The 26066-nt window shown below is 36.6% G+C and overlaps 1 protein-coding gene across 5 annotated transcripts in view; it reads right to left on the reverse strand.

The window, feature by feature from the left end:
• The window catches only part of ANKRD12 (ankyrin repeat domain 12), a 73920-nt gene that overhangs the window by 28053 nt on the left and 19801 nt on the right, over nucleotides 1–26066 (reverse strand). For 2 of the 5 annotated variants that reach the window (XM_081324433.1, XM_081324437.1), the window contains exons 2-4: nucleotides 21551–21687; nucleotides 8500–8647; nucleotides 2876–2944 (exon numbers count right to left, since the gene is read on the reverse strand). The exons of 1 other annotated variant lie outside the window; for it this stretch is intronic. In XM_081324433.1, the coding sequence (XP_081180559.1) occupies nucleotides 2876–2944; nucleotides 8500–8647; nucleotides 21551–21637 (304 nt within the window). In that variant the 5' untranslated portion in view covers nucleotides 21638–21687. The remainder of the gene's footprint in view (nucleotides 1–2875; nucleotides 2945–8499; nucleotides 8648–21550; nucleotides 21688–26066) is intronic. 2 more of the 5 variants (XM_081324435.1, XM_081324434.1) reach the window with 1 other exon arrangement.

Raw genomic sequence — 26066 nt, forward strand, 5'->3', positions numbered from 1 at the left:
AAAGGCAGGCAGGAACAGCATACACTGAATGACAAAACCAAGTAGTTGGCATTGTATACATCTGCACAGTGTATGGCCCAGATCCTCCTAAGTCTCCATGGGAGATTCCACTGAAGGTCATGGAGAATAACAGAGCTACGATCCTGTGGGACTACCAGATCCAGATGAACAGACAGGTACTGGCTAAATAACCAGACATTGTGGTAATAGACAAGGACCAGAAGACAGCAATGATGATAGATGTCATTGTGCCAAGTGACAGCAACATCAGAAAGAAGGATGAGGAGCAGAAGTACCAGGACCCGAAGAAGGAAATAGCAAGGATGTAGAAACCAAAGGCCAAAGTGCTCACAGTGGTGGTAGGAGTACTCAGGCTGTGACTCCTTAGCTGGGAGAATGGTGCCAGCATAACCCAAGAACAACATCAGAGCAATTTGTCCAGAAGAGTCCAGTTCTAGGAACAGCTAAGATACTGCACAGAATCCTCAAACTCTGAAGCCTCTGGTAGAAGACCCAATACTGAGGAAGAAACAGACTATCATGAGAGTGAAAAAGGATTTTTTTTTAACTATTTCACTTTTTTTATGATGGAACATCATGACTTGAAATAATATTTCCCTGTATTGGCAAAAACTCCTGGGAGGAAAATAAGTAGGGAAGATGGAATATGGAAAAATAAGACTTCAGCATTCCCTTTCTATAACATTGTACACATAATACCATACTCTATAAATATTGTACTTGATGTGTTGGATCATTTAACAATTGGATTTCGCTTGATCATATGACTTATATAATGTGATACAAAATAAATATCTTCAGAAATATAGGATACTAATTTCCATATTCTCATCCTAAATAAATATAATTTTCACAGGAAATTCATAAATAAAAGTAATTATTTTTATAATTGAAATTCACTGTCATTAACTGTACTTTTGCCATAATTATTATAATTTGTAACACATTTCATAAATAAGCATACTAATATTTTCTATATTTATGGTATTTTTCTTGGAAGCAACGTTATAACATGAAGAAAAATGTATTGTTAGTAATATGACCACACATTCAAGAGCATTATGATTCACTTACATACATAACTGTTTGCAAATTTATCAACAGGATTTATTCTGATTTATTCTGATGTATAGGACAGCAAGCTGAGTTCCAATCTTGATATACCTTCATAATAAATAATTTTCATTTTTTGGGATTGGGTATATCAACTGAATGTACATGGAATCAGGAGAGAATTGATGGGAAAACATGTTTACCCTAAAGGTGAAATGAGGTGGGGCTTAATATGCACCAATCAGTAACTTCTCAACGTTTTTTGCCCCTATTTTAATCAGCAATTCTTCTTACAGTCTCATTTTTTTGCTGGGCTATACATTTTCCTTCAAACCTCAATGATTATATCTAAGAAATCTTGAAATCTCTTCCCCCATTCACTGAACACACAGAAAAGACACAAAAATAAAAAGATATTTTGTCTGCAGTTTTGCAGCAAAATATAATAGGAAAAAACTTACAGTGATACATTTGTTATTACATACTATAGGCCAAATGAAATTCCTCAATAAAAATTGATTTTTTTAGTTTTTAAAACATAACACAAACTTAGTTAATTATTGAGCTTTTTGTATTGTTATCAAAAGTATGTACAACCTGAAAAATGTTTTTGCTATGGATAGAATTTTTTTTTCTATATATTGCCTTTCAAATTAGATTTAGTAACAGAATTTCCATTTCCATTTTATTTTTTTTCTGAAAATAAATTATATATTGAATATTAAGCCAGAATAATTTACATCTTTAATATTGTCACTATATTAGTTTGGCATCAGCTATGGGTAAAAAGTAGACCTGTCAAGTTTATTAGCCTGAATGTCACGCACATGTTGCTTTTATAAATCTAATAAAACAGGGAGGTCAAGCTTGCCTAGCATGAGTTATAATTTGTAAACTATTTTCTAAGAAATATATACCCCTAGTTAGTACAAATACATTGTTTATATTACTTTTGCAGAAAACATATGTAGCAACAGAAGCATTAAGAACACTTTTACAATTATTTTACAGACCAATCCAAATATTTAAATGCAGCTCAGAATCCTAGTTCTCAGAAGTTTCTTTTGCCAATGGAAGAGTTTCATTGCATGGTGACTTTTTCCATCCTAGTGCTCTACTTCTGTCCTACAAAAATCTACTGGTTGCAGAAAGAAGGTATACCATGGGCAATTAATCTCAATCCATCAAATCCCCTGCACCCCACCCCTCATTCCTTAGGTGCTAGGACTAGACCTCTTCTGGAGTTAGTGTGACAAATAACAGAAACACTTATATACTGCTTCATACAGTATATACAGCACTCTAAGTGATTTACAATGTCTATTGCTCCCAACAATCTGTGTCCTCATTTTATCAACCTCAGAAGGATGGAAAGCTGAATCAACCTTGGGCCATCAGGATTGAACTCCTGGCTGTGGGCAGAGTTAGCCTAACATGTAAAGTTTTAGATGTGAAAATAAGATTTCCTGCTTCACTCCCATCAGTACATTGTTCTAGATATTAATTACTCTTACTATTTAACATATAAATGATGCAACTGCATATGGAATCAAAACTGCTTTTGCTAATAAATTAGTGGTTACATCAGCCGTATTCCTCCAAAGGTGTTCACTGAAATGGAAAAATACTATAATAGAAGTTTAATTTGCATTTTTAATTTTCCAATGAAAAAGTAATATTACATTTATATTAATAAGTTATTTGCAGGCTGTCCACTAGTACAGAAAATAAACAAGTACTGTGATGACATTAACAATTTTTAAAAAGCAACTATAGTAAGTACACCTGGTAATCTATTTACCTGAATATGTCCTGTAAGAAGGTATTAATCTCTCCCCCCAGTTTTCATTTGTATGTTCTGGATCTGAATCTATAGAATGAAGAAGACATGGGAGAAAGGGATGGAGAAGAGCAAGAGGAAGGAAGTGTGGCATACAAGATAGATACACTACACATGATATTTCGGTTATTTTGTAGCATCTATCTACCACCAATTACAGTGTCGTTTAAAAATCCCTAACAAACTTTAACTGAAATACTGAATAATAATTCAAGGAAACATTAATGATGTAATTTCCTTTTAGTGCTCCACTTTAATGCTGTTGTACATGAAAGTTATTATAATCTAACTAGTACCAGCTTTCTCTGATTTATAAATTGATGCATCTTTTTCAGGTGTTGATTGGCTCAGTAACTAGCTGCTTCTAAGGTAAAGGTAAAGGTTCCCCCGCACATGCGTGCTAGTCGTTTCCGACTCTAGGGGCCGGTGCTCATCTCCGTTTCAAAGCCGAAGAGCCAGCGCTTGTCCGAGGACATCTCCGTGGTCATGTGGCCGGCATGACTAGACGCCAAAGGCGCACGGAACGCTGTTACCTTCCCACCGTAGTGGTCCCTATTTTTCTACTTGCATTTTTTTTTTACATGCTTTCGAACTGCTAGGTTGGCAGAAGCTGGGACGAGTAACAGGCGCTCACTCTGTTACGCGGCACTCGGGATTTGACCCGCCAAACTGCCGACCTTCTGATCGATAAGCTCAGCGTCCTAACACACTGAGCCACCGCGTCCCTTCTACTTTATTCCAAAAGACTTTACTGCTTTTCAGTGATTCTATGCATATTCGCTATATTTTGCCAATTAGGGAGAATGGAGGATGAGGTGAAAGAAAAGTTTTTTTTTTCAACATGCACAGATTTAGCTAAATCACACTTCTACAAGAATATTCAGGTGAAAATTTCCTTCAAGAGATCACATAAAGTTCTAAATATACAAAGGTATGTATAGCTGATATTTACTTTCATTTCTAAAAACTGAATGTACTGAACTGGAGAAAAGCCCTAAAGAACCACCAATATGAAATAGCATCATTAGAGAGGACTGATATAGTTCTATAACAAAATACAATTTGTTAGATTTTTCCTTTACTTTATCAAGGGCAAAAGATGAAATATACTTCATTCTCTCGTGCATATTTTTCTCCATAACATCCATATGAAATAGACTGAATGATCGTGACCGGTCTAAATTGTTCTAGGGAATTTTCACACCTGAAGGCTGACTTGCACCTGGATTTCAATGGCTCTAATCCAACACTTCAACCACTATAACATAATTGCTTAATCATATTTGAAAATATGCTTTATAGTTTTCATAAAAATATCATTTTATTAAATCTAAAATGAAAATTATAATTTATGAAAACTAAGCCTAAATCGAGATTCAAAGAAAGGAAAGTTACATTAATTCATCTATTAAAGTTCTGCAAACCCATGAGTAAATATTAATATTGCATAATAAAAATTTGATACTAAATAAGAATATGAAGCTAAATATGTTGTTCTGGTTCTCCTCTAAATGGGAACACTGCATTATGCCTTCAATCATCTTAAAATGAGTAAAAACATGTAAAAATAATAACCTGCACAAAGGGCCAACAACCATATCTTAATGTAATTTATAACCAATATTGTTTCAAAATGTAATACAGAGAAATTCACATTTACTGCTTTGATTTTCTTGGACCTGTAAAGAGGTTCTATGACATAGTTGAAGTTTTAAAATAGTCAGAATATATTGCACATTATCAGCAGTGACAAACCTTAATAATTTTTTTCTGAGAGAAAAAAATTCATGCATGTATGTGCTTTTTAAATTGCATCCAACATTATTAAAAACTTAATTCATGACTATGAGAATCTTAATTACATCTCAAAATTACTTTTGGTTTTAAATACAGTTTGTTCTTACTAGTTAAATATTAATTTATTTCTCTCATAACTGAACTCACACTATTAAACAACAGAGGAAAATCTCAGATTAAAGAATACATAGATACATCCGTTTCAAAATCTTAACAGATCATTAAGAAGCTGGAGAGTTGAATTATAAATAAACTTCAACTTACAATCATTTGTTTTGAGTCCAATCGAACTGAAAAAAGTGACTCTCAACTAGTCCTTGCACTTACGAATGTTGCAGCATCCCTACTGTCATGTGATCAAAATTTAAATGCTTGGCAATTGTCATGTATTTCAATGCTTGCAGTATCCTGGGATCATGTGATTGTTATCTGCAACCTTCTGAGCCAGTTTTTGACAAGCAAAGCCAATGTGGGAAGCCAGATTCACTTCACAACAGAATGATTCATTTAACAACTGTAATAATTTGCTTGATAACAGTGGCAAGAGGAATCATAAAATGGAGTGTGACTCATTTAACAATCAACTTGCTTGGCAAAGAAAATTCTGGTTTCAGTTGTGGTCATAAGCTGAGGACTATGTGTACTTTTGAATTTCCATTAAAACTAAAAATACATTATTTGTTACAATGTAGGTCGTTAAGATAACCAGTTTGGTGTAATGGTTAAAGTGCTGAGCCAGAAACGAGAGATGGTATGCTCTTGGCCTCCCTTAGGCATGAAAATTGGCTGCATGATTCAGTCACTTTCTTTCAGCCCAATCAACTTCACAGGGTTGTTGTTGGGAAAATATGAGGTGCTAGATTTGTTCGCAACATTCAGCTATACATAAAAATGGGAGTATAAATATCAAATTATAATAATTTGTATAAGGACCATTATGCAAATAGCACAAATTATAGCATTCATGAAGATTTATGGTAGTTCTTTAATATAACATAAATTTAAGTTTCTGTTCTGGACAACTTCAGCTGCAGTCAGTATATTGAAGGGACAACTTCAACTTCAGCTATTATGTTAGGGCATAGTCACACAGAGGTTTTGACTATTACATCTGAAGTCTATAAAATAGCAGTTTGTAAAATTTTCTCCATTAATAGATTGAATCATCTAGTTTTTTGAAGGACACCTGATGGGGCATAATACATGTGAAAGATACTTTTCAGTGTTTTTTGAAAGCAAAAATAGGTTCCTATGTTTCAGAAAACTATAGTAATTAGGAACAAGAAACTACACAAAACCTGTCTAATCTTATTATTACATTTTTGGAAGCATAATAGGAAATATACGTTGATACCTGACCTATCGGTTCTAAGCATTTCCTTCAAGATGGAAGAAAAGGAAAAAAGAGGATGACCAGGAACAAGGTGGCTGAACTCAATTAGTCAAGTCATTCTGGAGAAAATTTAGCTATATGGTTGTTAAGAGTCAACACCAACTTCATGGCACATCATCATCACCACCACCACCACCACGACCCTGTTCTTGCAGTGCCTCGAAAACCTCTTTTTCCATATTGTGCAATTTGTAGAAGTAAGCTTTTGAAAGATTGCAACAATGGCACCCATTTGCAGAATGGTGTGAGGTGGCCTCAGTAGGAAGGTTGTGCCTCTCAGTGGCTGGGCACACCTGATAGCAGCTGCAGAAAACTTCAAAGGTAAGTGGGACACTTTAACTGGCTGAGGTCTCCTCATAGGCGGGGGGAACAACTGAGGCCTCCTGGGCCAAGACAATTTTATGTGTGCTGATGGGCTGGGTAGGTGAATGAGATTGGGGAAGAGATAAATAGCTAGGGATAGTTGAAGCACACTTTTGGTTGTAAATGCAGGTAGACAGCTAAACTCCTGAATTTTCATCATGTGACTGTGGGAGTGCAACAACTTTGGGCACAGATCATAAGTTCTTTCATTCAGCATCATCTTAATTTTGAACAATTGTTGAACTAATGATTGTTAAGCAAGGACTACATGTATTCTGAACCAACTGAAACTTATAGAGTGCCTTAAAAACAGCCTTGTTGAAGAGACAAGTAGAAGGACATGAAAAAACAAAACAAAAACAAGAGAATATGATTCCACCTACACCCATCCCCCCAGAAAGGGCACAACACAAATGGTAAACAGATTCCTGGACACTATCACTAGCAGTATTTTTTAAAACCTAGAAGTATTCCCCTGCACAAAGAAAATGTAAATCCTTAAACAACATGATCTATACCTCTAGATCATCAAATCAATTCTTAACTGCTTAAATAATCTTTACTTTTATTGTCTCCATGCCAAACAAACCAAACCCACAAAGAACTAAACTTTCTTTCATGTTAATTCAATATCCTTACTTTCAGGATTAGGAAATGGAAGCTGAGTATCATCTCAGTCAGGATGAATCCTCACATATTTATTAGGTCCATGTAATGCTAACATGGGAAATAGGAAAATACTGTGAGAGCCCTGTATTATACATGTGAAATGTAGAAGCAATCTTCCAACAAAATTTAACCCAGAACAATACAAAAAGCAACAATTATCAAACAGACCTTTCAATATGAATGCAATATAATGTTGCAATATAACGCAGTATAAGAATATTCAGGGAGGGGGAAGAGGAAATGGACCAAGAATGAAAGAAACTATCTCAATGAAGCTCCACGTAAACCAAATTATTTTGTAATGAGTTATAATCTCATAGAGGAGTGTTTCCTTTGATCTATACCAGGGGTCCCCAATCCCCAGTCCATGGCCTGGACTCAGTCTGCAGCCTTTTGGGAACGGGGCTGGGCAGGTGGCAAGTAGAAGCACGAGTACATGAATCTCCATTTGCGCAAACAGTGGAAGCGCACACGAAACCATCTTCTTTCCTGCCCCCGCCAGTCCACAGGGCCAAAAAGGTTGGGAACAGTTCATCTGTACTATGTACAAGCTTGACTCGTTTTACATGTCAATTAAGTAAACAAAGAATCAAGCATGCTTTAAAAGTGCTTTTGCATACATATATTCTGAACTTAAATATTGCTACTTTTCCTTAGACACTAACATTGTTGAATGATCAGGCAAGCACAAACTCATCTTAAAAATTAAACTTACAGTTCACTGAAAATAAAATACAAAATCATAAACAGCATGGTCATTAGATATTTTAAAACAATGGAATTTGTAATTTAAGCAATGGAGTGCATATCCGCACCAATTCTGAATACCTCATCTGTCCAAATGAATATTTTAAGCCTCTTTAACTGAGAGATTTAAAGATGCATTGAATTATATATTTTAAATGAATGGGATTTGAAGATGCTTAAATGTAGGTGATTTGTGTCCTCATGTTTACATTTCAATACATTAATTTACAACAAATATCTGATCCTCTTCTTTATCAATTTGATTCTTTTTTTCTGCCCACACATCACTTACAATTAGCAATTGTGTTCATCATTGATATGCATGGGTATGAATTTATTTAAACACATAATAGGAATTCCCACACAAAATACTGCTGGAAAGCATCAAACTGACTGTAAAACAGATGCATAGCAGGTAGATTTGCTATGAATTGTACAAAATGAAATATTTTAATAGTTTCCCTTATAATTTAAGAGAATCACTTTGCTGGACTAATAGCTAACAAAAGGGATATTTCACTCTTATTTCACTATTTTCATATTTTGTGACAAACCAATGTTAACAAAATTATCATAAGCATGATGAAAAGAGAAAATAAAACAAAAAGGGCTCTACCTGTATCTGAATTTCGATCTTCATTTCTGGATGGACTAACATTAAACTGAAGTTTACGTTTCATGGAAGATTTTTCTTTCATGTCCTTTCCCATATCACTCCTATCCACTTTTGCAGTTTTGCTGTAGGAGGCAATCTTGTCCTTGCTCTAATATAAACAAAAATATACTATGTTATGAGTACAATGTTTGCATAAGACCAATAATAAACAAAATAAGCACATTCATTGAAAAGGCTTCAACTCAATTAATCAACAACAATTTTCCCTATAAACTTTCCCTTAATTTACAACACTCTAGTAAGTATATTAAACTTTATTGTGAAACCTTTGTAAACATAGTTGAAACAAAATGCTAAAGAGCCAGATATCTTCTATTTTTTATAGATGAAAATAAAATTGTTATTGTGCAAAACTGAGCTAGAATAAATAGAATTATGGAATAAAGAAGCTATTCCAAATCTCCCTATCTCAAGAAAAAAATCAGTAAAACTACAACTGAATCTTTCAGGTATGTCAGTTTGTGTGTTCTAATACACTACACATAATACACTACAGAGGGCATCTGAATAACTGATTGAGCATATAATCAAGGGGTGCTTTTTTTTTACAAAACATACAATACACATACATATTCTGTGTATATATGCACCCAAAGGGAAAAATGGATTACATTTTATCCTTCTCTCCAGCATTCTGTTTTAGAGTAGCAAAAAGTTAAGTGGACAAGCTTTTTGCATGAAAACTTTTGATAACTGTTTAATTGTGGCAGAGTACAATTTAAATGAATTAATAAAATAATTATCTACAGAATAACCTATTTCAGCAAAAGTCAAAATGCATTTGGTTTTTCTTTACCTATCACCCCTATAATTGGCTTAGAAACTTTACACCTTGCACAGTAAATAATAATTGTAAGCAAAACTTCAAATTCAATAAGTGGGATGCCACTTAAAACTGATAATATAGAAATCTCCATTATTAATTTTGGTGGCCTCTTATAGGAAAGCCAGGACAGATTGTTATACTTAATAGAACTGGAATTACTACACCTTAAGCTGCAATATCACCTACTAAATTCTCAGGCATTTTCTGATTTTTATGTGCGCATCCAGCATCTCCAGAATTACTCTGACTTTGGCAATTGTTCTATGAAATGAAACATTTTTCATTGATGCATGGATGGTGGGAGGGCCTAGCATTCATTTGGCAGCCTCCCTATACTAAAACAGTTAATATATTCAAAAATTCACCAGGATGAATACAGAGAATATTAGAAATAAATCAAAGAAGATATGCTATAACAGACAGAAAGAGCTATTGTTATAAAACAGACAATATTAATGCACGAGAGCAAACTCTTTTGAAAGGTTGATATGAAACAGAGAAAATCACACTTCTTAATCTAATCTTTCTTCACTTAGAACCTTAAAAACAGATCTTACTTTTTTCCAGCCATTTTATATAAATATACTGTTAACTTGTACGTTCTAACATTAAGAATATTTATCAATCAATCAATCAATCAATCAATCAATCAATCAATCACATTAATATAGCTGGCCATCTCATGACAAAGTAATTCTGGGTGCCTTATAATAAAAATAATAATAAAATCCAAATGTTAAAAAGAATCCCAATTAAAAAACATCAACAATATGATTATTAACAAGATAGTGGAGAGAATTGAATGCAACCATCTCACCAATTCACCAATTCAAATATATCCTACTGATACTTAATAAATGCAGATGTTATCCTCTATTTACACTGAAGCCTACTATCAGGATCTGCAAAACTCGCTTATTTGAGAATGAAATGTTAGAGGATTCTGAAATAATTTATTTCCCACCAGATTATGCTGACTTCCATCTGGAACATAACATCCCAGGACTGCTTCAAAGTTTTTCTAAAGTAAATCATCTGAGCTGGAAATGATTTAAAGAGTCCTGGGAAGAGCCCAGGCACAAGCACACATATTTTATGTGCAATGTTATATGTAGGACATCATAAACTGCTTGCAGTTCAGAGAATCTGCTTCGAGAAAGTGCCAAATTCGCCCTTCAAATGGCATTGTCCAGAAGAATATTTCTAAATTCTGTAGTTTCATGGAAGCAGAAGGAGCTGCATAAAATGGGAATATTAGAATATAAAGGATGCAAATTTAAGTCTTCTTGATTGAGAAAACGTACAGGGTGCTAACTCAAATAAATATCAATTTCAGCTTTAGCCAGAAGTTAAATTATTTAATTTTAAGAGAATTGTTATTGATGCAAGTGACCTACTTCTATGGACATATTTAAAAATTTTAATATGTCCCATTCATTTATAAATGATGTAACCGAATCAATATTTCAGTTTTGGCAGAATGATACCCTGTTGGTTGCATTCAAAAGTTTTGCCGATTTCTGTGATTGTTTTATCACAACCATGATGTAGGTGCATCCAACCACAGTTGAAAGTCCTATGATTTAGTTTTATATAAAATGAATAGAAATATTTTAATTTTACAAACCATAACCCTATCAAACTTAATCTTCAGACTTTAGAATCAAATGACAATATGATTAAATTTCAAGAAACATTTGGCTGATTGTCTTTCCTGACAGGTTTAAATGTATATTTCTTTTGAACAAGTACTAGAGTGATACACAAAATAAGATAGAAAAACAGCTTTTGCGAAGAGGAGAAGCATGTGTAGGAATGCGAGATCTGCTGTTTGCTGAATGCTTTTGCAAAGAGGTGAGAAGCCTGTAGGAAGGAGAGGTTTGCTGTTGGCTGATACCTTCCCTCCCCCACCATGAACTCCACTAGTGTAAGACTAATGGTAGGGGGAAGGGAAGGCGAGCATCTAGTGACGAAAGAAAAACAGCTTCACCAGCGTCTGAGCTAAAGACCACCCACCCACCCCCGCTTTACTGTCATGTGGCCCAGTCTGTTCTCCTTTCCTACCCCAATATCTTGAGCTCTGGAGAGCTTCAAAAGGTAAGTTAACCATCGGAGATGGATTGGGAAGGAGCATGTAGAACCAGGTGGGCTAGCAAAGCAGGCCCAGTGCCTGTGGAGACCCAGCGAGGCAGGATGGGGTGGAAATAGGTAGGAGGCATGTTGCAGTTTCTCTGCAGTTGGTTGTAAGGGCAAATGACTAATGTGGTGCTGCAACATACGTAACTTCAGGATTGGGTCATAAATATTTGGGGGGGGGTCATAACTTTGAACCATTGCTAAGTAGTATTGAAACTAAAGGACTGCCTGTATAAAATTGATTTATTTGATCAAGATTAACATGTATATGTGATTGCTTCTGGTAGCATTGAATATTTTTTTTTAATTAGGACTAAATGACAAGGTTTTAAACATTTGTTTATGAGACGATAAAAAATAGGAAGAGTTTTTTTGTATTTAAAAGAAAGTGATGTTTTTATGTTAAAAGGAAAAGAATACAACACTGGTTTATTTGATGAAAGGTAAAATATACAGTATGTTGTTATTTCTGATAACAGTGGATTTTTACTGATTAGGACTAAATGATGAGGCTTTAACATTTGTTTATAGACAATATATAAGAAAACATCTTTTGTTGTAATATTACAGCAGGTGATGAGTTACTGAAATTGTTTGTACTTATCTTGATAAAGGGAAAGGCTTTCTTTATATATCTTTTTTCTTTACTAGTTTTAAATTTTTTTCTGCATTTTTAAATATTTTCTTTAGCTGCTTTAGTGTTTACTTTTGTAGCTGTAAACATTAAAAAAAATATAAATATGTGGGGCAAGGTAAGAAATTAGGTAATAGCAGTGCCATGCCAGAAAGCAAAGAATCCAGAAGTTGTATAGGATGGGATGGAACCTGATTCACCACTCAGCTCAAAATTACATGGATGACAGGCAGCATTATCTACCTCCTCAACTAGCTACAGATCAATCTTAAATTCATTATTGTATAGAACATGTAAGAAGTTCTTACCAATAACCCAATACATTGTGGTATTATAATTAAAATTGTTTCCAATTCAACAATCTTGACCTCAGTGTGCAGTTAATGTAATACTGTTCTGTTTTTAAATAAGTTAAGCCGATTTCTTCTCATTATTTTCAGTTTATATTTAAGAATATTCATTACTGAATCCCAGAATTTTTAAAATAAAGGTTATATTAAGTAGGCTTCCTGCTTTTTCCTGGAATACACTCTGATTAAATTCATTTTTTTTGCCTGTAAAGGCACATGCAGAGCTCATAAGGTAAATTATGATGAAATTCTGAACGTTCATTCTCATGTTTTTTTGTCTGGGAAGTATGCACAAACTACCACTACTTCCTCACAAAGTAGGAGAAGGGCGGTTTATAAAAACAAATAAATAAATAAACAAACTTTAATAACCTAATAAGATCAGCTCAAAATAAATTAATGGTCTGAGAAATTTATCACAAGGTAAGAATAAAACAGGAAAAACAGCTACATGTGCATAGTAGTACTGAAACATTTCAATATGGTAGTGTAAATCATTTACCAATCAATTGGTATGAAGTATAACTGTCTAAATAAGATAAATACTTAAACTATATTTTTTTTAAAAAGCCTTTATGAAGAAACAAGCATCTATTTAAACCAACATGTATGTGACTTAATTCTAAGCAATATTACCGTTGTATATATTGCATTCCCTAATATTTTGTAATAAAACTTAGGGAGAAGATATTATTTCATTCCATGTTTTACTATCTAAAAATTATTAATATTACCTATTAAATTATTTCATTTAATTTATAATTTTACTTCCTTAAATTTAAATAATTTTATATCTATTCCTCATGAATAGTTCCAAATATTTATTCTATGAATGGAATAAATTCTGCTGAGGGAAGCAATCCTAAAGTTTAAAGCTTGAAGGATAAACTGAAGAGTCTGGGGCACAATAACTCAACTCAGCACAAGCAAGACTGATTGGTTTTTTGTGTTTGAACCTTCTGGTGCTGGGGTTTTTTCACCCTTGCCTTGGATGAGGTGACACTGGTTCAAACATGTGTGGAGTGCAATCTTGGGGTCTTCCTACACTTATGGCTCCTGCTCCTAAGAGCAGGTGGCAGCCATAGCTAGGAGACCTTTGCACACCTTTCTGTTGTGTAGCAGTTGTGCCAGGTCCTGGACCCAGAAGCCCTGCTCATTGTTACTCATGTCCTTGTGATCTCCAGTCTGAAGCACTGCACTCTACATGGGGCTGCCGTTTAAAAGCATTCTGAAGCTTCATCTGGTATAGAATGCAACAGCATAGATAGTAAATGGTGCCACTTATTCAACATATGTAACACCTCCATTCCACAAGAGGCATTGGTGGCCAATATGCTTCAGAGTGCAATTCAAGGTACAATTTAAGCCGCATCATCCAGGATAGGCTTTCCTCTTCCTTCTCCTCTTTAATCTCATTATCATGTTCTTAAGTGCATCCATCTCTTTAATCATCATTGGGATTATTAATTTTTTTTTAAATTTAAAAATTTCTGTCAAGGATAAAACAAGACAATTTACATCCCCCCTTTTTTACAAATTATGTTAAATACTGCATAACTACCGGTAAATTGCTATAAATTATTCTTCATGGTTTTGTTATAGTTAAATTATTTGGAGTAAGATTGCTGTTGTTTTAAATATTCTTATAGTATACAGATTACCGGTAATATATTTCTTTCAATAAATCCCTCAAAGTCCAAAAGTCATTATTATAGGAAATAATGGCAAGAAAACCTCATTCACTTATACTATTTAAAACGGTTTAAAAGGGATGATCATTAATAGGCATATAAATAACACACCATGACACACAACTATATGTTGGTTGAGACTTATAGTAGTAGAACGCATCTGGAAGGTCTAAAGTTGAAAATCGCTAAACTCACACAGATGTAAGATTTTGTACAGATTAGAAACAACCATCTATTATGCTTTACCTACATACTGTACTGCAGATGATCCTGACAACATATCACTGCTGAGATGGGGCAACAATGAAAGGAATTCCTCTACTGCAGACATGTCAAACATGCGACGTCATATGACGTTGCGCGACGTATCGAAACTTTTTCCCCATTGCCAGCAATGGGGTGGGCGCAGTTTTGTCGTGACGTGTCCGGCCCGCAGGCCAGCAGTTTGACACCCCTGCTCTACTGAGTTTGCATATTATCACAGAAGATATTCATAAATCTAGAATATAAACTAGTAACATACAGTACATTTAAGTAACTCATTTATAAATCTGATTTGTTAGATCTAATGGAAGATTTGGCTGATTAACTGGTCACACCTAACTATAATTAGATAAAATTTTCATGTTTCAGTTCTATCTTTCGCTTAACTATGTAAGGCTGCATGTATGTCTTATAAATAATTTTGTACAAACAATGTCTAAAGGTGCATTTATTTATTTTTGCTTTAATCTGGATTTAATCTATTTCTATAATTGACAATGAAAATGGAAGGGTTCCTTGAAAGCATAAAATACTACTATCTGTATACCTTTTTCTAAGAGAAATGCACTTTGCATACCTAATTCACATTATTAACAGGCAGTCCTCATTTAACAACTACCTGTTGTTCTATTCTGCATGGCAACAGCTGCCCCGACTCTATTACACTGTGTGAGCCACTCACCACATCCTCCCCTACCCAGCACCAGACACTTGGTTCTGTCATACTTGTGCTGCACCTTGCAGGCCACTCACCCATCCTCCACACTTGACAACAGGTACCTCTATCCCTGTTGTAATTGTGCTACACCTCACAGGGCACTTAAACAACCTCCACCACCTTGTAACAGCCACCTCCAGTTCCATCATGCTCACACTGCACCTTAACTGCTTGTTGCTCTGCTTGCAGACAGCCTGGGACTTGCTTAATAACTCACAATCCTTTCTTAACAATGGCAGTGGGGAGTGCCAGGATTGCTGTCGCTAAGCAATGTGGTCATGTTATGTTGTGCTTTACGATCGCATTGCTTAGTGATGGAAATTCTGGTCCCAATTACCATTGTTTACCAAACACTATCTGTATTCAGAAATAGGTCTTTGTTGCAATCTTATCAATTAAAAATATGCTCACTGATTCTGACTGAAACTCCATATATGTTACAGAATAAGCACAAACGGACTCTTTAAAACTTTCTTTCAGTATACATTTATAGGAAACTGCTATTAGATTACTTTATTCTTCAGGATAGCTAAGAGATGAACACTACTGTAGTCAGAAATTGAAGCCAAGCCTTCCAAGAGGGGAAAAAGCCTGTCTTTTTCAGACAAAAAGTGACTTAAAAAGACAATTCCCTCTTAATCTCTCAGTTGCACAATGCAGAACCAATAAAACACACTATACCTACAAATAGAAAGTTTTTGCAATTTTGGCACAGTCAGTCTTAAAAGCCTCAAGTAAATTTTTCTTATTTACACTCAGTAGACTAGCTATAAATGTATGTTTTATTACAACAATATATTAGTCTTTTGAAAATAGGCAAACACAGGAATATTAGTATGCAACAATGCACAATAACATTTTAACACATTAATTCAGAAGATAAAATATATTAGCTCTGTATTCATGCTAAACTGTTGTCAGGTATTGTTCCTTGATCACTCTATTCAAAGAAAGTTCATTTTACTCCGGAAAAACAGCTATACTAGTTATTCGAGCGATTGCTAGGAAGAATGATTATCCAAAGGAATAAAAAAGAGCCTAATTATGTATCACATTGATAAATGTAAGATAATATATGTGCATCTTCAATTGGGGAAGAGATATGCCCCCAGAGAATTATCATTTTTCAGAAACTGAAAACTGACTGCTGTTCAGTTATCTAATCAATGAGAAAAATCTGTACAGTAGATATTAAAAGCCAAGATGAGACAAATAACCCAATCCTAAAGCATTCCCACCACTAAATCATATGAATATTTTAGCTACCGTATTTTCCGGTGTACAAGACGACCCCCCCCAACTTTTGAGATGATTTTCAAGATTTTTCGTCTTATACGCCGGAAAATCAGCGAGCCTGGGAAGGCACGCCCTCCCCTCTCACTGTGGAGGAAGCAGGGCAGGCTGGTGTCTGGCGGGAGCCAGCAGGGCAGTCCTGCGCATGCGCGCGCTCTCTGGCTGCTAAGGAGCGCTCCTTAGCAGCCGGGGAGTGCGCGTGTGTGCAGGACTGCCCTGCCGGCTCCCGCCCGACGCTCTTCCCTCTTGAGGCAGCATCGCTCCCCGGCTCCTAAGGAGTCCTCGGGGATGCTGCCTCAAGAGGGAAGAGCGTCGGGCGGGAGCCGGCAGGGCAGTCCTGCACACGTGCGCACTCCCCGGCTGCTAAGGAGCGCTCCTTAGCAGCCGGGGAGTGCGCGCGTGCACAGGACTACCCTGCCGGCTCCCGCCTGATGCCGGACGGCTCCGCCGATGCTGCCTCAAGAGGGAAGAGCGTGAGGCTCCTGCCATGGCTCCCCGAGGACTCCTTAGGAGCCGGGGAGCGCGCGTGTGCGCAGGACTGCCCTGGCGGCTCCCGCTAGACGCCAGCCTGCCCTGCTTTCTCCACAGTGAGAGGGGAGGGCGTGCCTTCCCGGGCTCGCTGACTTGCAGCCACGCCGGAGCCGAAAGGGGCTTTTCCTTCCACCCACCCTTTGGAATAGACGCAAGAGCTCCCGGGGTCTGGCGTTTGCAAGGGGAAGGGGAAGGGGCTGAGAGGCTCTTGGGGTGGGAAGGGAGAGTCACGTTGGAGGGGGGACTGGACTAAGGAGGCTTGAAGTTGCTTTGCAAGAACGGGGGCGCTCGATTGATTTATGTACTATTTTCCGGCGTATAAGACGACTGGGCGTATAAGATGACCCCCCCCAACTTTTGAGATGATTTTCATGGGTTAAAAAGTCGTCTTATACGCCGGAAAATACGGTACGTATTCTTGTAGCACAATTTTCATTAAGCAGATCTATAAGAATACAGTCAAATATACAGTCATATAGACAGATTTTTTTGCCAGATTAAACCTATCCTAACCTAATAGATATACTCTGGAAGATTCTAGGGACTGGCTATCTTAAATCACTTCCTCTTCCTGTGATCCAGCTCTCTTGTCTTGCCTCTCCCCCTGCTCCGCTCTCTCCTTGGAATGTGCTCCCTTCCTCCTGCTGTGTTACTGTAATCCATCATATCACCCACCCCTGCTGTGTTATTGTAGTCCTTCACACCTGACCATGACAAGGAAGTGAAGGTAATAGCCCCCAACTCCAGATCATCACCAATGCACCAAGATAACTAGGTCTAGTACAGGGGTGTCGAACTGCCGTCCCACAGGCTGGATGCGTCATGCCAAAACCACGCCCACCCCATTGCCAGCAATGGAAAAAAAGTCGCAATACGTCCCAACACGTCACATGACGTTGTGAATTTGACACCCCTGGTCTAATATAGAATCACTGCTATGAAGTTTTTTTTTTAATTGTGTCTTCAGATCAGTGTTGACTTCTGGTGACTGCCTGGACAAGTCCCTATAGTTTCCTTGGTAAGGTTTTCCAGAAATGGTTTGCTATTGCTTCATTTCTCAGGTTGAGGGAGTATAACATGGCTTAGGTCCGGGATATTTGCAGGACCGTCTGCTGCCAGGAACGTTTTCCCATCGCCCTGTGCGCTCACACAGAGAGGGCCTCCTCAGGGTGCCGTCGGCCAGACAATGTCGGCTGGCGACCCCCAGGGGGAGGGCCTTCTCTGTTGGGGCACCTGCTTGGTGGAATCAACTCCCCCGGGAGCTCCGGATGGCCCCAGACCTTCGGTCCTTTCGCCGTGACCTTAAGACATATCTTTTCCAACAGGCCGACCTGGACTGATGATAATGGGGTTTTTAATTATGATTTTAAATGTTTTTATTAGTTTTAGTGGGACTTTGACACAATTTAATTCTTTTTTAATATTTGTATTTATTTGTATTTTATTGTTGTTAGCCGCCCTGAGTCCTTCGGGAGATAGGGCGGCATACAAGTCTCATTATAAATAAATAAATAAATAACTGCCCAAGATCCCTTAGCTGGTTTTGTGCCTAAGGACTAGAACTTATGGTTTCCCACTTAACCACCACAAAGTGACTTTCACTTTTCCTCTCCTCTCCTCTCTTTCCTGCCTTTGAGTAAGTCTTGATGCCTTGTGATTGCCTGGAGACGTCCCTACAGTTTTCTTGGCAAGGGTTTTTTTTTAAAGTGGTTTGCCTTTGCCTTGTTCCTATGACTAAAAAAGAGACTGGCTCAAGGTCACCCTGCTAGTTTTGTGTCTAAGACAGGACTAGAATTCACAGTCTCTTAAGTTTCTAGCCTGGTGCCTTAACTCTTGTACAACACTGGCATCTTTCCTATGAATTAGACTCATAACGTAGGCCAGGTACATAGTTGCCCAGAATGTCTGAGCTGATTCTGAACCTGTGCTCAGAGAAATCAATGTTGCTCAATTTACATGAATTTGGGGACCTCCAATGCCAACCCAGCCATGGTTTTAGGCAGCTTGGATGTGGAGCCTGCAACACAGCAGGAAGACTGGTACAGTAACAGCAGTCCCATCTGATGCCTGTACTAATGAGATCCAATCTCACTAGTGCAGACTCATACCCAGTTAGCTATGGAGCAGTGCCTAAAAGCCACCAGAATCTCTCACATGGCATCAGCTTCCTCCTGTCCTTGCTCTGGGGTTGGGCCACTCTCAAAACCCAAGTCAGCCTGTTTCTAAGTGAGGACTCCTCTAATTCTCTATCAGATCATGGAAGAGGAGGACTTATTCCAGTTAGATCTGATATTCAACAGCAGCAGTCAAAGCCCAGGACATTGTCAGATCACCGGGTAAACCAGACAGGAAACATAACTAAGTGAGTTAAATCTACTTTACTGTAAGACTATATTAGTATAATCTTGTTAATCTGAGGGTACAAACTCCCCCTGCCACTTTTAATCATTTGATCAATTAGGATGGGTCCTTCCTAAAAATTTTTTCCTGACTATTAAATTCTTGGGGTTTCCCCCTTCTCTTAACTGATTGATTCCTAGGCAGCATCTCTTTCTCTGAACCCCCAAGGTCATCTACATATTCCATTACAGGCACTCTGGGCCTGAGCACAAAGGGCTAGAATGTAGAATCTGTACAACAGGTTGAGCATGCCTTCTCTGAGAGCACCTTGAACCATTTCCCACTATATCTCCCTTGCCCATCATCATAGGCATATATCACAGCCTGTTCCTACCCTCAACACGCTAATCCTATCATGTTGTCCCTCCCTCCCAAACAAAAGGCCTCAACTCACATTCTGATGATATAACCATCCACCAGCTCTCTAACCAGTTCTTTGAGATCTTCTGCCTAGCACTCAGAATCTCTAGTCAGATGAACAGCTGATCAATGATGGTTCAACGTGTTGTGGCTCCACTGCCAGCTCACATTCAATCCAAATAGTTGTATAGCCCTGTCCTAGCCAAGATCAAGGATGTTCATCAAACAGATCTTCCTGATCTTTCATCTCCTTTGCTGCTACTCTTTGCTGCTGCTGCTGCTGGTTACTATTGTCACAAAAAGGAAGACTGAAGACCCTGAGTCCATACATGACCTCCTCAGATAAAAAAACCCAGCAAGCTTTTTCTAAAACTCCTGCGTTCTGATCCCAACATAAATATATATATATATATATATATATATACACACCCTAGAGGAGGAAAAAGCCTGCAAATATCTTAATGTTTTGTCATTCTTTATGCTTTCCTGTATGATTCTATGCTGCAACTAGGAATTGTTTGGTCAGAATCAATCCTTTTGGGAAGATTCATTATTGTTTGATGTTTCCATTTCAAGATTGTCTCCACTTATGAATCAGTTGAGCCCCAGAGCTTTAGACATTTTTTGTAATCTTTGCCAGATTAGTAAGCATAAGGACTCTTTACAATTTCATTTGAACAGGATGTGATCTATAAGCTGGTATGAATCTTACTGTAATGAAACAAGGTAAGATTATGAGATTTACATAGGCCGAATCTGGCCCAAATCAGCACTATTTAATGAAGTATCCAAATAGCTGGCTATAGGTATCCTATTAACAGAATTGCTTGAAGTAGGGATAGAGGTGGGAAACAGTAAAACTTTTCCACATTGGCAGATTGTATGTTGAGTAACTTTGTCAGTAGGATCCACATGAAACTTTGATAATATTCTGGGGCAAAGATATGTAAAAGTTCAGGGAAATTCAAATGGCAAGAATACTTTTAAGTAGAATGCATTCATAGCAACAGGAAACACCAATTTACAAAATAAGAATTTCAATTACAAAAGTCATTGTGGAAGCACCAGCAATTTTATTAATTTAATATTGAAACAACAAAAACAACAATTATTGTACCAATTTATGAGTCTTTAAAACCTTAATGAAAAGAAATTGAATTAAAATTCACTTATGCAAGTATTAGTATTATATAATTAATTCCACTGGAAAAGATGTTGAATCTTGAACATTTCAACTCATCACATATTTTAACTATGATTCTATTGTTCCTGAATGACTATTCCAGAAATTATAGATACTAAAGACTTCCCCTCCATAAACAGGAAATGCCTCCTTTCAACAAAATCCAGTGGTCTTTCCTGAGATAAACTTTGAACTATTTAATTAGTTTTCTCCTCTTCTAATATTTCATGCTGGATGAAGTTTGCTGAGATAGAACAGGAAGTGATAGTTTATATAATACAATTTCCCATCTCACCTCATTTTACTACTGTTTCAAATCTTAAAATTAATGCTATGAAATACCATCTTCAGTATGTTAAATGAAACAGTGAGTTTACTTTCAAGCAATTTCACCAATTATTATATATGACTGAAAAATTTTATAAAAAGAAAAAAAATACAGTAAACAATATCCTATCAAAGGAGTACAGTTTCTTTTAGCATGTGACTATAACAATTCCTTTTGGTACCAAATAAAATTCATTTATTCAACTAATTGTTTTTAACTCACAAAGATTCCGTTTCCATAAATTAGCTAAAATGTAATCTTAAGTATCTTTTTATACCTTTCTTCCAGTTGGTTTCTCCACCATGGTGCTATCGCTGACAGAATTCTGAACTTGAACTGTCTTTGTTGACCCAAACCTGGGCATTTTATAGTTGTTCACTAAATTTATCTTGCATCAATATGCTCATTATGTATCTGCCAAGTAAAAAAAAGATAAAGAAATAGAAATAACCACCTGTATGTATGAAATTATTCAGCTACACAGATAAGAAATGCACTTCAGTCTTTATAGAATTGTTTACATGTAATAGCATAATTAAATTATACTGAGGCTCTTAAAAGCATAAATATCCTAGATATATATGATTCTGTTATCTTTATTCATCTGATAGACATAATGAAATGAAAAACAACCCCTATGGTAATAGTGGAAGTGAGGTAGCTGGCATTCTTTCTGGCAATGCAGATTACCAACTTAGACTCAATCAATGTAATTTTCAGTTCCTTATTAAAAAATACTGAGGTTAAAGTAGCACCACTTACTATGGAGGCTAAATCGTATGACAAACAGTTGAAGGAGTTAGGTATGTCTAGCCCAGGGGTCAGCAACCTGAAACAGTGAAAGAGCCACTCGGAACCGGTTCCCTCGCAAAAGGAAAAACTGGGAGCCACAAAAAAAATGTGTGCACATGCGCATACATGCGCGCATGCGCAGAACAGGGTTTGACTGAAGAGTGGAGCCAAGGCGAGATATGCACCTACCCTGCATATTTGAATTGATTGGTTGAACTTTTTTAGTCCCACTTTTTTTTTTTGGACTGCACATGGCAGAGGATTGGGAGCCGCAGGAGACGGCTGAAAGAGCCGCATGCGGCTCTGGAGCCACGGGTTGCAGACCTGTGGTCTAGCCTATTGAAGAGAAGGATTACAGGGGTACGTGATAACTGTCTTCTAGTACTTGAGAAGCTTGTTAAAGAGAGATCTAACCTAGAAGTAAGGAGAAATTTTCTGACAGTGAGAACAATCAATGGGATAACTTGCCTCTTGTTATGAGTGCTCCATCACTGGAGGTTTTCAAAAATAAACTGGACAACCACTTGACAGGGATGGTATACGGTCTCCTGCCTTGAGCAGGGGGTTGGACTAGAACAGTGGTTCCCAACCTTTTCTAGACCCCACTCCCCTAGAACGCTTCTGATATATTCTCACACCCCTTACAAAAGTTCAAAATAACAGCAACAAATTATGCATATACACCATAATTTTGAAAACCCACGTTTTTGCACCCACTGGAATATCATCTTGCACCCCTAGGGGTTGTAAGCACCCCTGGTTGGGTACCCCTGGACTAGAAAAACTCTGGATCCCTTCCAGCCCTATGATTCTATGTTCTATATATTTTGTATTTCTAACTGTATTGGAGAAAGTTGGAAGTTATTTATTTCTATTAGGTTTTCTTTATTCCTTTCCACCTTTCCTTCCCCTATCTTTTTCCTTTTTAATAATTTTTGTTTGCTTTTTTATATTCTATCTTTTGTAGAAGTTTAATTTTAGAACAATAGGTCTTGAACTCTGCTTAAATATAAGTACATATTAAATAAAAATACCAAATATTAGAGTTAAAATATTACATAAATTTGGGAACACGGTGTAGGCATAGAAAAGGTTAAAGGATCCACAGACTGACCAAAATTTTAAATTAACATTTTGTATGGTTAAAGATTGGCATTATATGTTAATATTTATCCTTGGATAAAGAATGATCAAACTGATATGCAATTTAATATGTATTTTCAAAAACCATGGAAGGTTAGGTCTACAGTACATATAGAAACTTTAAAAAAATCCGAGTATACAACTCCATGTTATGATGTCTGTGAAAATACCTCCCTCCATTTGTTGCTCTTTGGCATGGATGGAAGCTGATGCTGACACCAATGACAGTATCACTGTTAGGACCAGGAGCAGTTTATCAATTGCTTTATAGTAGTCCTTGGTTACAACTCTAATTGGGACCAGAATTTACATTACTAGGTGAATATTTAACTATGTGAAATATCACATGACTGTGCTGCTTAGCAACTGCTGTCCAGTCATTCCTAGTTGCAATTATTAGGCAAGGACCTTGTGCTTTTCTTGCCAGTTGCCTTTGCTTCAACTTCCCCAGACCTTCTCTGCCCTTTGGCTGCACCTTACAGCATGGCCAAAATGAAGAGGCTACTGCATTTCTCTGCTGAAACCCCTATCACCATTGCCCAAACTGACTTTCAAAATTCTTCACTTTGACTCTTTGTTGGGCTTGCCATTGCTGCCCAGCCTCAAGTCTACAGTGCAGGGGCTCTGTCTGCCTTGTAAGGTGCGTTGGGTGGGATGCCCACTTCACCAGTCTCAACCTACCACCACCCTTGCCTGAAAGATTCTGTATGCCCCATGTATTCTTGCCCAAGGTCCAAGAAGCAGAATCCACACATCAATATCACACATAAGCCATATATATCAGACATTGTTTCCATCAAAAACAAGAGGCAATGGATGGAAAGACAAGAAGCAATGGATGGAAACAGTTTTTTTTTAATTTTTGTATTGTTGTTTTTTATTGTTGCAAGCCGCCCTGAGTCCTTTGGGAGATAGGGCGGCATATAAGTCCCAAAAATAAATAAATAAATAAATAAACCAAAGAGAGAAGCAACCTAGAACTAAGGAGAAATTTCCTGACAGTTAGAACAATTAATCAGTGGAGCAACCTGCCTCCAGAAGCTGTGAATGCTCCAACACTGGAAGTTTTTAAGAAGAGACTGGACAGCCATTTGTTTGAAATGGTATGGGGTTTCCTGCCTGAGCAGGAGGTTGGACTAGATGACCTCTAAGGTCCCTTCCAACTTTATTATTACTATTACTATTACTATTATTACTGTTGTTGTTGTTAAAAAGAATAGGGATAGAACAGATTCTTATATAGGCTGCAACCAGCTGTCATCAATCAGGCTTATTTCTTTGCTTAAAGCAGGAGTGTCAAACTCCTGTTTCATATTTTTATTCATTTTTCCCCAACTGAATCAAGGGTGATCTGTGGCCAGGGTCTCTAACATTGGCAACTTTAAAACTTATGGACTTTGTAACTCCCAGAATTCCACACCCAGCAAAGCCAAGGTTGGAAACCCGATCTACAGCATCTTAATAAACTGTTAAATAAAAATGGAAGACAACTGATGTCTATTATTAGAATTCTAAAAATAAATACTATTGATAAAATATTTTCAAATTTGAAATGCACTTTTTTGCTTCCATTACTCAGTAGAGGACTGAAATTCTATTTTTAAAGAGAATCTACAAGTTTTATTTATATATTGACAGTAATTTGGCTTTTCTGGATGACAATTTAAACATAAGAGGTATTTTTATTAATTCCACATTTCTAGATAAACATTATGGCTGCTCTGGAAAAAAAGAGAAAATATTGACTGTACATATTGAACAAATAGAATAAAGTAGCTCTTCATATTGGAAATCAAAAGGAGTTAACATCTTGCTGCCACCTACAGGAGAAAAGGAAGCTAATAACTGATTTTGAATTATAATTTGATTTCCAAATTATAGAGAAAAAAATTCAAATTTATGTTAAAGACTTAATTTTTTCCATACTGAGAATCTTATTAAATCAATTTTGCTACTTTGAAAATAGTGCTGAAGTGAAGCTCTACTAATGCACATCAAAGAATAAAGCCTATTTGATGGACTTCCCTTATTGTTTTGGGTAACTCATGAATTACCATATTTTGAGTTACTATTTAAAATGGACATTGTTATGATTAGGGTATGACTTTTATGAAATTTGTCTTAAAGTAGCAGCAAGGATTTGTACAGATCAAGTGCTCTGATGACATAAGGTATTTTAAGCAACAGATGGTAAGAGTAATAAAAGTTTCATATTAAAAGTTATATTTTTCTAAAATGTATATAACACAGCAATATTGTCTGATTTTTATTAAATGTACATGAAGAATATTTACTTCTTTTCACAGAAGTTAAATTGTGAATATTTAAGTTATCTATTGATTACACTAAACTAAAAGATCACTTTGCAGGACACATCTAGGATACTATTACCTGTGTTGTGATTTATTATCTGCTAACATAATTCTCTCTGGATATTTGCAAAATTAGCACAGCTAACAAAGACACACAATTCTAAACCATATTCTTATCTAGAGGAGCACACAATCATGCATTCATGGAATTTATCCAAGTTTAGAAACTGAATGGGTACATGACAATGATATATTCAATACAGACCTGTATTGAAAACCAACTGCATTTTGTACATATTAACATCTTCATATTAATACACTGCCAAAGGACATAAATGTCAGACTGCCAATGGGCCCAAATATATCTTTGAATTGAGTGATATAACCAGTTAACTTTCATTTTTGTATTTTCATCAACAGCTATAGCAAGCAGACACAGTAATAGAAACCATGGAAGCTTCTTGATTCATCCAATTATTTAGGATTCTACAGGTGGAACACTTTCACTTGGAAAAAAATCCAGTCTCATACACTATACTAAACTAT

This window comes from Vipera berus, assembly GCF_964194415.1.
Source record: "Vipera berus genome assembly, chromosome: 3".
NCBI lineage: Eukaryota > Metazoa > Chordata > Lepidosauria > Squamata > Viperidae > Vipera > Vipera berus.